The 12,430-nt window shown below is 50.2% G+C and overlaps 1 protein-coding gene across 1 annotated transcript in view; it reads left to right on the plus strand.

Annotated features, from left to right (window-relative positions):
• Positions 1-2,109: 2,109 nt before the first annotated feature.
• The window catches only part of PRKG1 (protein kinase cGMP-dependent 1), a 442,922-nt gene continuing 432,601 nt past the window's right edge, over positions 2,110-12,430 (plus strand). The window contains exon 1 of the mRNA XM_065068161.1: positions 2,110-2,728. Within this exon, the coding sequence (XP_064924233.1) occupies positions 2,463-2,728 (266 nt within the window). The 5' untranslated portion in view covers positions 2,110-2,462. The remainder of the gene's footprint in view (positions 2,729-12,430) is intronic.

Consider the following 12,430-nt stretch of genomic DNA (forward strand, 5'->3'; position numbering starts at 1 on the left):
AGTATATTTAGGGTTACATGTATTCTGTTGGTTTTACAGTGATGCTTCCAGGTTGGTCTTGGCAATCGGCAAAGTGCCTTGGCAGTTGTGGAAGTGGGAAGTTATTTCTGCAGTTGTGAGATGCTGAAGTTCTCCAGGAGTCCTGGATCTCAGGGACTGGGGCTTTCAGACACCCCAGGGACCTCGGGAGGGGCCTTCCCTGCCACATGTAGGAGAGCATCCTGCCATTACACACAGGTCATCCTGATGTTCCCAGGGACAAGGGACCACTTCCACCTCCAACTAAAACCCCGTTCTAAGCGTACACAGCCCTGGTGTGAAGCACTCGTGTTGCTCAGTTACCATCTCTCTTTAAATTGTGGTTATTTCAGTATTTGTCCTGGTTCCTGTTTTCTGCGTGGAGGCCAAAGCTTATAGGCAGTCCTTGAATATTAACAGTAAGCAGTGAGTTTAAACCATAACCCTGAAAAGCCTGGTTTGACATCTGTGAAATATGACTGCTTGAGTGTTTTACAAGGGCATTATGTATTTTCTGATGCATTTATTTCACTAACTCCTCATCAGCAAGTAGTTTTGCAAGAGCCCTGAGGAGCGCAGGGACGGTGCTGCTGGCTTCCTTAAATTAGGCTTTTTCTTATTTAAGAAATAAGATTTTAGGGTGGAAATGTACCACAAAGGCGCCGAGCATCAGTGTGTGGCCCAGCGTTCCCTTCCATGGCAGTGTGGAGGGTTCTTCTGTCTGTCTTTACCCCTGTTACACGACGGTTTCCTACACGAGATGGCGCTCTCTGCCTTTCCATAAAGCAATTTGCAATTAGTAATATATTTTGTTGTCATTTCTGCCCCCAGCGCTCGCCCCTCAGCCCTGCCCAGCTGCCTTGGCTCCAGGGATGCTCCTGGGCTGTGGATGGGAACGGGGAGCAGCTCTGACCCCACAGGTTTCCAACCACACCTGAAAGGCTGGAGGGAGAGATATTAGTGTGGGAAACCACCCCAGCACCTCAACTCATTAAAAGAAAGGCTGATTTATATTTATTTATTTCCCCACCTTGTCGCCTGAGCCCAGCTCAGGTGCTTTGCCTCCTCCTTGCTCTGCTCCAGCAGATCTGTGAGCCCAAACCCAGGGGACAAGCTGCCCCAGGCTGGGATAAGGACCCTGGGGAGAGTCTCTGGGCTCCTTTTGGACCCACGGCCTGGCTGTGGGGCTGGACCAGGCTCCCCCTTTTTGCCTGCAAGCAAAGGGGCTCCTAGGACTGAGGGTGATTTGGGAGGGAAATGTGATAGGGCAGTTGATGGTGCCCTTTGCCTGCCAGTGTTTAAAAATTCATGTGCATGATGGGCTCTTCCAAATAAGTCCAGGAAGGGTGAATTCCTGCCTCCTTAGAGCTGTTGGCAAGCACCCAGGCTGCCTGCCCTCCCCAGCCAGGGTCCGTTCTGCAGGACCAGGTGCCACCAAGGTGCTTTGGTGTCTGTGGGCCCAGTGATGAGCTCTGCTCCCCCATGGCATGGGGTGCAGCCTGTCTGTGCACACTGGGATTGAGGATGAGGGGTGTGTGGGGAATTTGGGTCTCCTACAGGGTGTGGTGGGGTGGCAGGTGTCTGGGGTGATCTAGAGAGCAGGGATGTTTGGGTACCTGGGAGGGGAGCAAGGTACCCTGGTGGGAAGGGATGCAGGTACGTGAGAGGGGGGGAAAGATGCTGGGTGGGATGTGAGGTACCCCAGAGTGGGGAGAAGTGGGATGTCCTGGCAGGGAGGGATGCAAGGTTGGGATGCAGGGTGCCCCGGCAAGGACAGAGATCGGGTACCCGGGGGTGTGGGATGCAGAGGGGATGGATGGGGGTACCCAGGGGTCAGGCATGCGGATGCCCAGATGTGGGTTACCCGGGAGGAACTGAGGTGCCGAGGAGCGGAGCGAGGGCTGCGGGGTGACCCGGGGGGTGGGACGCGGAGTTGCCGGGAGCGGGGCGGGGGGGCAGGCTTGGCTGCCGGGCCCGGCTCGGGCGGGGCGGGGGGCGGCTCCACGTGGCTCATTAGCAGAAAGCGATTGAATATTTATGAAGTGCTCTTGTTTGAATCCCAAGTCTTCGGCTCCAGTTACAAGGAGCTGCGTCACCCTCCGATCACATGGTAATTGTTGCTATTTCCAGGATCCCAGCCTTGCAGAGTGGCACAAAAGCTCTTTCCCCTTTTCTTTTATATTTATTTTTTCACTCCTTTCCCATTTTTTTTTTCTTTCCTTTTTTTGAGGGGGTGGTTTTGAACTATTTTCCCGCTTGCCGGCGGAGCTCGGGGCAGCGTTCGGGGATGCCGGAGCCTCTGCCCTGACCCGGGGCGGGCAGGAGCAGCCCCCCCGCCCCTCTCCCGGGGAGCGGATCCGGCCGCTGCTCCATGAGAACCGCCCGCCCCGACCCGGGACCGGCTCAGCACTAACGCCGGGGCGGGGGGGGGGTTTACCCCCAAAATGACCGAGCTGGAAGGGGACTTCACCAAGCTGCTGCTGCTGAAGGAGGAGCGGATCAAGGAGCTAGAGCGGCGTTTAGGGGAGAAGGACGAGGAGATCCAGGAGCTGCGGCGGCGGCTGCACAAATGTCAGTCGGTGCTGCCGGCCCCCAGCCCGCACATCGGCCCCCGCACCACCCGGGCTCAGGGCATCTCGGCCGAGCCGCAGACCTACCGCTCCTTCCACGACCTCCGCCAGGCTTTCCGCAAGTTCACCAAGGCCGAGAGGTAGGGATGGACACCACCTTTTCGTCCCCAAAATACCGAGTGGGGTGGCCGGGAGGGATGGAGGCGGCAGGAGCAGCGCATTCTCCTCGTCTCGGCTCCCCGGAGAAGCGGCATCGATTGTGCCCGGGGGGTTTTGGAGGAAGCGCCGGGGACATTAGGGGCTTTCAGCCGGCTGGAGATCGGATAACCCATTACCGGCAGCCCGGCCCCCCCTTCCCTTCCCCATCCCCGGGGGGATGCTCGGCCGGGAGGCGGCGGTGCCTCCCCCGGCGCTGGGAAAAGTTTGCAGCGGGGCCGGGAAGTTGTTTGGTCGCTCCCTGAGAGGCAGCTCCGGGCTGAGGGAGCCGGCACCCCCCCACACCTTATCCCAGGCGCAGGTGCTGCCCCCCCGGCCCCCTTTTCCTCACCTCATCCTCCCAACGTGCTCCCCAAAAACGCTGCTCCACCCGTGGGCTTTGCAGTGGTGCTTTGTCCCCTGTGCCGGTGTCAGGCACCCAGGGAGAGCTGGGTTTTTGGTGTTGAGTTTTTGTGGAGTTTTGGTTTGGTTTATTGTGTGTGTTTATTTGGCTGGTTTGTTGTTGTGGGGGGTGGGATGCAGGGTCTGCATCACTCAACTTGGGGTCCCGGGGAATGGGTGACCCTCTTGCCTCAACACACGGTGTGAAAATGGGGGAGCGCAGTGCCGCGCCGCTCAGGCTCCCGGGGATATTTTCAGCATGACGGAGAAGTTGCAGTGTGAGCATGTGGAGTTCGGTGCGACCGCAGCGTGGGGGACCCAGCGTCGCCCTCCGTTAGGCAGGAGCCGTCACTGGCGCTCGCTAAGTGAGAGACAGTCTCGGTTCTTCTGTGCGTAGTGATTTATTTCAGCAAATCATTCCTGACAGTGTTTCTCGTAGCTGGGTGTATTTGGGTGGGGACTCACACAGCTCTCCTCAAGCTTCTAAAACGTGCCTTGCCAGCACCCAGACCAAACTCTTGCCCTTTCCTCCTGGCCCTTCACTAAAGAGACCATTACTCCTTTAAAGATGGGAAGCTGTTGGCTTTGGGCTGTATGGGGTGATTTAATAAACCCCCGTGCCCAGAGAGTTGTGTGACTGCGAAGTGTGTCAGCCCATCCTTTGCGGGGTTAGTGCATCCCTTCACACACCTTGCCCGAAGCAGAGGCAGCAAACTGCAGCTGGAGTGGAAACCCTGGTCCAACTTTTTCCTTTGCTGTTGCTTCTTATTTCTTTTTTTTGAAGGCTGTGATGCTCCTGAGCCTCTGGTTACCACAGGGGAAAGTGACAGTGACCTGGCACCTGCAGTAATGGCAGGGGCCTTGGTGCCCATTCATGTGTAATAACCCATTTAGGAGTTATTAAACCTGCTCACAGCTCTAGTGAGGTTTAATCCTCACCTAAGACTTTCCTTGCTGTTACCAGCTTGGGCTGGCAGGCCAGCATCAGCAAATGCTGTATCTCTGTGATGCTGTGAAGGTCGTTTGCCCCGTCCTGTGTCTTTCCCATCACTTGGATGTTGTTTCAGCCGCAGCAATAACTCTTGATGGGGGCTGCGGGCACCTCCCGTCGCCCCTCCGGGCCGGCGCTTCATCCCCAGCATCTTCCTGTCCCTCAGCCTCGCTCCTGGTAGCCATGACAATGGTAACCAAGCCGGTTTGGGATTGCTCCGTGAGTTTAATTACGGTTTGCTCAACTCTTCTACCAACTCATTGCTGGAAGGAGTGACGGGCAGCTGCACGGTGTACCGAACATGCTGTACCCACAACCTGTCTTTTGTTTGTTTGTTTTTCCCCTTTATTGCTCCCAAATTGGTCCCCACCAGTGGGTTAAACAACAGTCTTGCCCGTGGATGCGGTTGTGGCTCCAGCGTCCCGGGTGTGGGGGGCGAAGCTTTGCTGCAGTCGGGCTGTGCCAAGAGGATGATGAGGTTTCTCGGTTCCCGATGCTGAGCGGAGGCACAAGTGGGCCTGTCTGGTGCCAGTCGCCTTTGATGTCTCTGTGGGTTTCTCTGGCTCTTTTGGCTTAAAAACTGCTGATGGCATTTTGGCTAATTTATTTATGGGGGTAGCTTATAGACCTGTAACAGTCTCCTGCTTGTGTTTTAGTGACAGCAGCTGAAAGCATCAATAAACTGTTCATCCCGCAAGTCTGCAGGTCTCTGAGAGATTGGAGATGGGTAATACCTCTTTCCTAAAACCCAGAGACAACTCCCAGACCATAAAAACACCAAGATGGTGTTTAGACCCAACTGGTTTGCGTGTTGATCTTAAATTAATGCTGATAGAAACCTTTTTATCTAGGTCTGGGATCAACCTTCAAATGCTTTTTCATCTCCAAAGATAAAGATATAGCTATTGACAGTGTAATTAATTTTATTTAGGGCAAGCTTATCTGTAATATACACTGACACTTAAAACTCTGAATAAGTTGAAACTAGTAAATGAGACAATGCAAACTCCAAAAGGGGTTAAATCTGAGTCTATGGCTGGCAATATGTAGTCTCTCTTGTAACCCACCCCTGTAATGTGTCAAAGTTGTGAAGTCTCGCAAAGATCCAAAGAAAGGGGCTGCAAAACCAGAAAGATATTGGAAGATGTGTTATCTTTTGTCTGGAAGTATGTTTTTATGCCGTTATCCCTCCTGATAGCTTAGTTGTATAGATTTTAATGGATGAAAGTATTGCTGTGTAGATAGCCAGGTGTTATAAATCAGATTTTCTTTCCAAATAGTCAGGACGCTGCCACTTTTTATGTCTGTTTTTCAAAATATAATTCTTCCCTGATGTCTTCTCGATCCGTTCCTGCTCGCAGAGACCTGTGTAGAGGAAAGAAACACACTTATTATAAATGACTCATGAATTTGTTTGTTCAGTGAGTTTTTACTCACTTGTACCTAAACCCGAGAAGCGTTTGGGATCATACGCAGGTTTGACGTTGTCTGGCACCGCATCTGACAGGTGCTTATTGCAACATGAAGGAGGAAAAGCCAATTTGTTGTTGCGTTTGTTTTCTAGCAGGATGGGATGATACAGCAATCGAGGCACTTCGCTAATGCCTGGGAAAGCGGTTCCTAGGAAGAGATCCCCAGTTGCTAAGCAAAGGCTCTGCTGTGGCGCTTGAGATTATAAATGATGCAGAAAGTAAATGCCAAGGTGCACTCAGAGCACTTGACTGGGACTAAGAGCCAGATAAGGACCCCGGGGATGCTCCAAACTGCCTCGTTCCTGCAGCGAGGGGCTTTTTGAAAACCCAAGGGGTGCTAACCTGCAGGTTTTCAGCATCCAAAGATGCTTCGTGCCATGCGGATGATCGATGTGAGCTTTAATCCCAGTCTTTTAAATCGTCCTGTCAGTAGATTCCAGCAAATGCATTCTCTAATTCAGAGGTGCAATACCTAATTCCAGTTTAATCCTGCTTATTGGAGTCAGCAAGCCTTATTCAAACCAGGGCAACGCAAAATTACTTTGGAAACTGTTACGTGTTTTGAAATAGCGACTAAATCTTTGTTGGCATTAATGTGCCACAGCCATGACTTAAAGGCAGTCGTGGCCATACAAGCAATTACATGTTTTTGCACGTGATTATATCCTCAACTTTGTAAATTTGGTTTGGATTGTCCTGTCTCTGTGTTTTTGCCATGCCAGTTTGTATCTGGTACAGTGTTAGAGATTCAGTCTCAGCATCATTTAAGAGAAACTAGGCGTTTCCCCACCCCGTTCCCAATAACTGACCCATCCTTCCTTGCTGCACCAGCTGACTTTATCTGTGGCTTTTTAAGGGGTTTTCCCCTCTTTCACTTTATTTTGGGAAGTGCTTGCCACAAGGTGGCAGTGGGGTCTAATATTTGAGGCAAGATATTGGGGTGTATTGTGGTTTCAGCTTCACAGCCCTGGCCTAGTTGTGCTGCAGGTGTTTTTGGGGAAGAAATCCTGGAGTAAATCCATAATTTTTTCCCTTTCCACCTTCTTGGAGGTGTTGGGGATGTGTTGCTGAAAGTGTGTGTTTACCCATGGTGATTAAACTCTCTATTAAAGGCTGCAGGTGGTCTATATGGTACTGTGGATGGAGGCTTGGAGCAGATGCTCTCAACTTCACTCATCTCCTGGCTCCAATGCTTGTGGTGTTTGATGGCAGGTTCAATCCATCTCATGGGCTTTGGGTATCATTCAGTCCAGGACTGACCACGCAGAGCATAAAAACTGGGCAATGTGAGGCATCTCTAGTCCAAAACTTAAGGCAAGGTCATCTTCAGAGCTGGACTGGGCTGCTTGGGTCTCACTCCAGCCTAAAGCAAAAGGATCCCTTGTGCTTCTCCATCGCTTCTCCCTCCCCATATCCCAGTTTTGGCTTATGGCTCACCTACTGTGGCCACATCCACCACCCCTGGAGCTGGGGATGGCTGGGCTGTTGAAGATTTCACCCATGGTTTGGTCCAACCAACCCTGAGCGTGTCCCTCCTGAGCAGCCGGGGCTGAGCCCGTCCTCCCCCAGCCCCTTTCTGGGAACTCTGTTCCCAGTGGGTGGCTGAGTTGCATTAATTTAGACATGATCTCATCATCCGCCAGCCGCTAAAGCGATATCGATCCTGCCTTCGGCCTCCATCTGAAAAACAACCCAGCTGCTTCCCCGGTACCTGTAACCACTGTCCCTTGAGGCTTCGGGAGGCTGGAAGATGGGCCTTTGCCGACTCTTTATTTTAACCATTGGAACTGAATGTGTAACCTGCTGCAAATGTGTAACACTTCATTGAGGTTAAGGACAGCCTTTAAGCTAAGAAAAGGACGTTTTAGGTCTATAGCTCGTCTAATATTTGATACCACTAAGCAGCTATGCCTTAAATATCAAAACTTGCCTGTTTAAGACATCTCAGAGTCCTCTGGGTGTCTGCTATTCCTCTTTAGTGACATGTCTGTAAGAATCAGCATTGCTTTCCAAAACTCAGAGGAAGGGTAGAAGGGCAGCAGCAATTTTGACATTATTTAATACCTAAAAAGTGCCTCTTTTCCCTCATTCACCCATCATCGATCCGCTCCCGGTGCACTGTGACCATGTGTACCTTGGATGCTCCACCCTTTGGTGATCGACACTGTAAAGATTTTATTAGATTAAATTGTATTGGCACAGGAAGATCTAATGCTGGTCTCATTGCTTGTAATGTTGTAATGCCTTGCTGGCCCGAAGAGAGCGGAAAATAGGAAGAAGTCTGACCAGGTGTTATTTAACTTGGGGATAGCTGGAAAATGTCACAAAGGGAATGACTGAAAGGGGAGATGGATGCTTTACTTGGTCAATCTCTGCTCTAATTACTTGGATGGAGCAACTTAGTCTGTGGCATGGAGCTGTGAGTGATATTGAGTGAAACCTGGAGACATATGGGTTGTTGCATGCTGTAGGAAAAGGTACGGCACAGGTCACCGGGTCCCTTGAGAGGGCTGAGGTCAGTAGAAGAAGCGGAAGGGTTTGAGAGAAAGAAAGGAGCAAATGTTTATGGTTAATCAATTGAAACCATTTCCCTTCTTTTAATTTTTAATGGGCTGAAGTAACCACTTCTCCCTTCCCTGGGCATTGCTTTCCTTTGGCTCATGGGAGACCTGAAAATTGAGCCGCAATGTGGGGAAATCATGTTCCCGAAGGGCGAAGGATGGCACCTCTCTGCCGGGTACGGCCGGGCGTCCGTCTGTCTGTCTGTCACCAGCAGCCCTGGTGACTGATGCTGCCTTTTCCATCACATCTGTTCAGCTCCTCCTCATAGGCAGAGCAGCATCACTGCTACAGCAGCACACCAAAATTGGTTCAATTGAACTTTGCCTTCCACCTCCAGCAAAAAATAATATAGAACATATATTTATTTTAAAAATTTAAATTTAAAATTTTTCTGGGTGGTTTTTAATGAAAATGTGAAATATTTGGCTTCACTATTTATTGCTGGGTCTCGCACCGAGGAAAGCCTGCAAGATCATGTCATGACATCCCAAACCTGACCGTCATGGCTAACGGCTCATGCAGCGCCTCATACTGGCACTGGGCAGGGGATGACAATGTGGTCCCAGGGGCAGGATCAGGCCCAGGATGGGGACAAGCTGCTGCTGCCCGTCCCCAGCTGACGTGGGCTTGTTCCCAGCGGCGTCATCGCAAATTCTTGCTTCTGCCTATTTTTAAATGCCTCAAGTTATGAGGCTTTCGGTGCCTCCCTTGGGGGACTAAACCACAGGCAGAGACATTTTCAGGCAGCTGCCAGGTTACTGTATAACCCACCTTCTGCCTGCTCTGGTGACAAATCCCTGAAAATGGGATTGCATAGAAACTTTAAACCTATAGCTGCGCTCTCAGGCGGGGTCATGAAAAACTGCTATTCTCTCTCAGGTCCTTGATGCAAGTTTGTTTTTTGTTTTTATATATATATACACACGTATATACACACATATATATATAGTATATATATGTATATAAAAGGGAGATAGTATGTAGCAAATGCGTTGTGTTATTTCCTCCACAGCAGCTTGTGGATATCGCTGGGTGTGGAGGAGGAAAAGGGTCCCGTGCCTCACTTGCTGCTGCATTTTTAAAAGCAGCGTGTGGATGTGGGCATATATGGTATTATAAAGCGCTTGGCCACGGTCACTCTTTATTTGGCCGCTTTTTAGTCCCAGCAAGTATCATTTTTGTCAGAACTGTACCATGGAAAAGGTAATTCTCTAGTGAATGTCCCCTGGGTGACGAAGTGTATCAAAGTAAAATGAGACAGAAAGGGCTAAAATAAGACTGCGAGTCGCTCTTTGCAGCTTTACTGATGAGAAACACTGGGGGAAAAGCCTTCTTAAGATATCCACTTGGTTGCTTGCAGAGTTGATGCCTGTCCTGGAAAATATCTAACAGCTTGGCAAAGGGGCTTCTTAAAAAGCTTCACCCTCTGCCATGACCTCCCGGCTGGAAAAGATGAGGAATGCATTGTGTTTTATATAGGGCTTTTCTACATTTTGCTCATGGATATTCTTTGAGCATATTTGTTCCATTACTAATACAACCCTGTAGTCACAAAGGGGGCATGTGCATGTGGAAGAGATGCTAAAAAACCGAAATGATGGGGATCTGCAAGCACCAAGTGATGCTGATGGTTTTGGATCAAATTCAGGTTTGGGGCAAAGCGCAAGATTTGTGCAAAATACTGCAAAGGAGGGGGAGCAACCGCTGCAGTAATGCAACCAAATCTCTTGGCTGTGTCCACTGGGGCCTTGAGGGGTGGAAGGAGCAGGTGGTGGTCACACATGGGGGTGAGAAAGGGACTTGATGAGTCAGTGCTGTGGCTTGTGGGCTCGTCATCCTTGGGGGCTGCCCTGACCTAGCCCTGAGCAAACCACTGCAGCTGCAATGTTGGCTGTGGTGGGAGTGGACCAGAGATGCTCTGTCCTGGTTTTGTTAAAAAACAAAGTTTCTCTTTTAGTGAATGTGCCTGTCAGCTAAAGCTTCATATCAGCTGCATTTTCCTAGAGAACCAGATCCATGTTTTGGTGAACACAGCAATGGAATGTGAAGTTATTGATAAGCATGGATGGACATCTCGCCAGAGGGGCAACGAGAAACAGGTGACCAAGAAACTGACCAACTGTGTATAACATCCCATTCACAGGAATACTGCATATAAAAGTGGGAGAGCACGAGGATCTTGTCCCTTTTCCTTACGGCCGACATTAGGAGAGGACCTTGTGAGTCATCCCTGCGAAGTGAGGCCAGTAACAGACTGAATCCAGCTCTGGTTGGCTGCAGAGTCCAGTCCAGGACTTTGGCTGCCGGCTCTGCAGTTGCTGGGACTTTCAGGATTGGTTTTGTATATTTTGTATTATTTTCTCTATTTTATTAGTAGCATTAGTAAAACATTGTTAATTTTCCCAGCTCTCTTCTCTCTGTCCTTCTTTCCCTCCCGATCGCCTGTGCTGAGTGGGAAGTGAGGAGAGGGAGGGACAAAAGGAGGAAGGGGTTGGGGGAGGAGGTTAACAATACATATGCCAGGGTTTTATTGTCACCCCGCAATCTCAACCCTTGACACGCTTCAAACTGAGTCACAGAATCATTGTGGTTGGAAAAGACCACCAGGATCATAGAGTCCAACCATTCCCCCACCCTGGCACTGCCCCATGTCCCTGAGAACCTCATCTCTGTCCATCCAACCCTCCAGGGCTGGTGACTCCAGCACTGCCCTGGGCAGCCTGTTCCAATGCCCCACAGCCCTTTGGGAAAGAAATTGTTCCCAGATCCAACCTCAACCTCCCCTGGCGCAACTTGAGGCCGTTTCCTCTGCTCCTGGCGCTTGTTCCTGGGGAGCAGAGCCCGACCCCCCTGGCTCCAAGCTCCTTTCAGGCAGGTCAGAGATCAGAGCCTGTGACCAGGACCAGGCTCTGCTGCCTCCACTAGCTGTGGTCCGGATTGCTGCTCAATGATTAGCCTAATTACATCTGCTTTGTTATCGAATGGCTTGTTGTTACCTCTTCTCAGGTAAAAGTTTAAATAAATCCCTGAAAACTCAAATCAAGGGAAAATGTTTCCCTCTAGCACAAATGAACTGATTTAAGAATTTGAGGGGCTAAATAAAAACACTCATTTAGATCCTCCTCTCGTGTTGAGCTGATAGACACACGTTGGTTTTGGGGAGGCGTTTCGTGATGCACTCCCATGCATTCAGTTTCAGCATAATGGATAACTGTTCATTTAGTTTAAATGTCAACTAGAACAGAAAATTACATATAGTCTGAAAACACAGCTGATGTTGCCTGAAAAACACTGAGCTGTGAAGCAGCCTTGTTTTGCGTCTGCTTTATTAAACTGCTCTGCAATTATTAGAGGGAAGTATTGTCCCGTGCTTATAGGAACGTGCCCAGCACGAGGGGAACACGGCTCGGTGGCAAGCCATGCTTGTATTTTTGCTGTCGGAGAGAAGCAGCTTCCAGCTGGGTTGGGATTGTTACTGCCGAGTGCAACACAGGCTGCAGCGTGGCAGAGGGTATTTTTGGTAAAAATAACTGGAAAATTGCTTTAGTCTGACAGACATGGGGGAAAATGTTGGTGATAACAAGGCCAAGTCTCCCAAGGTACTTGGAGGTATTTTTGCTTTTCATCTCCCAGCACTTATCACTGGAGGGCAGTGGTGTCTGAGAATCACAGAATTGACTGGGTTGGAAAAGAGCTCAGAGATCATCAAGTGCAACCCTTGGTCCAACTCCAGCCCGTTGACTAGATCATGGCACTAAGTGCCATGTCCAAGCTCAGCTTAAAAACCTCCAGGGCCGGTGGGTCCAGCACCTCCCTGGGCAGCCATTCCAATGCCTGACCACTCTCTCTGCAAAGAATTGCTTTCTTATCTCCAGCCTCAATTTCCCCTGGCAGAGTTGAAGCCCATGGCCCCTTGTCCTATTGCTGACTGCCTGGGAGAAGAGACCAATCCCCACCTGGCTAGAACTGCCCTTCAGGTAGTTCTAGAGAGTGCTGAGCTCAGCTCTAAGCCTCCTCTTCTCCAGACTAAACAAGCCCAGCTCCCTCAGCCTCTCCCCATAGGGCTTGTGTTCAAGTCCCTTCACCAGAAGATGCCTGGGAGAAGAAAACCACAGATAAAGAACATGACAAAGCTCCTGGGTGTCTGAGACACCACAGGCTCAAGATGTTGAGTGTGTCACTGAGGATTAGAGTGAGGATTTTATTGTTGAAGTATCTTT

The sequence above is a fragment of the Columba livia genome, chromosome 6 (assembly GCF_036013475.1).
Source record: "Columba livia isolate bColLiv1 breed racing homer chromosome 6, bColLiv1.pat.W.v2, whole genome shotgun sequence".
In the NCBI taxonomy this organism is placed as follows: domain Eukaryota; kingdom Metazoa; phylum Chordata; class Aves; order Columbiformes; family Columbidae; genus Columba; species Columba livia.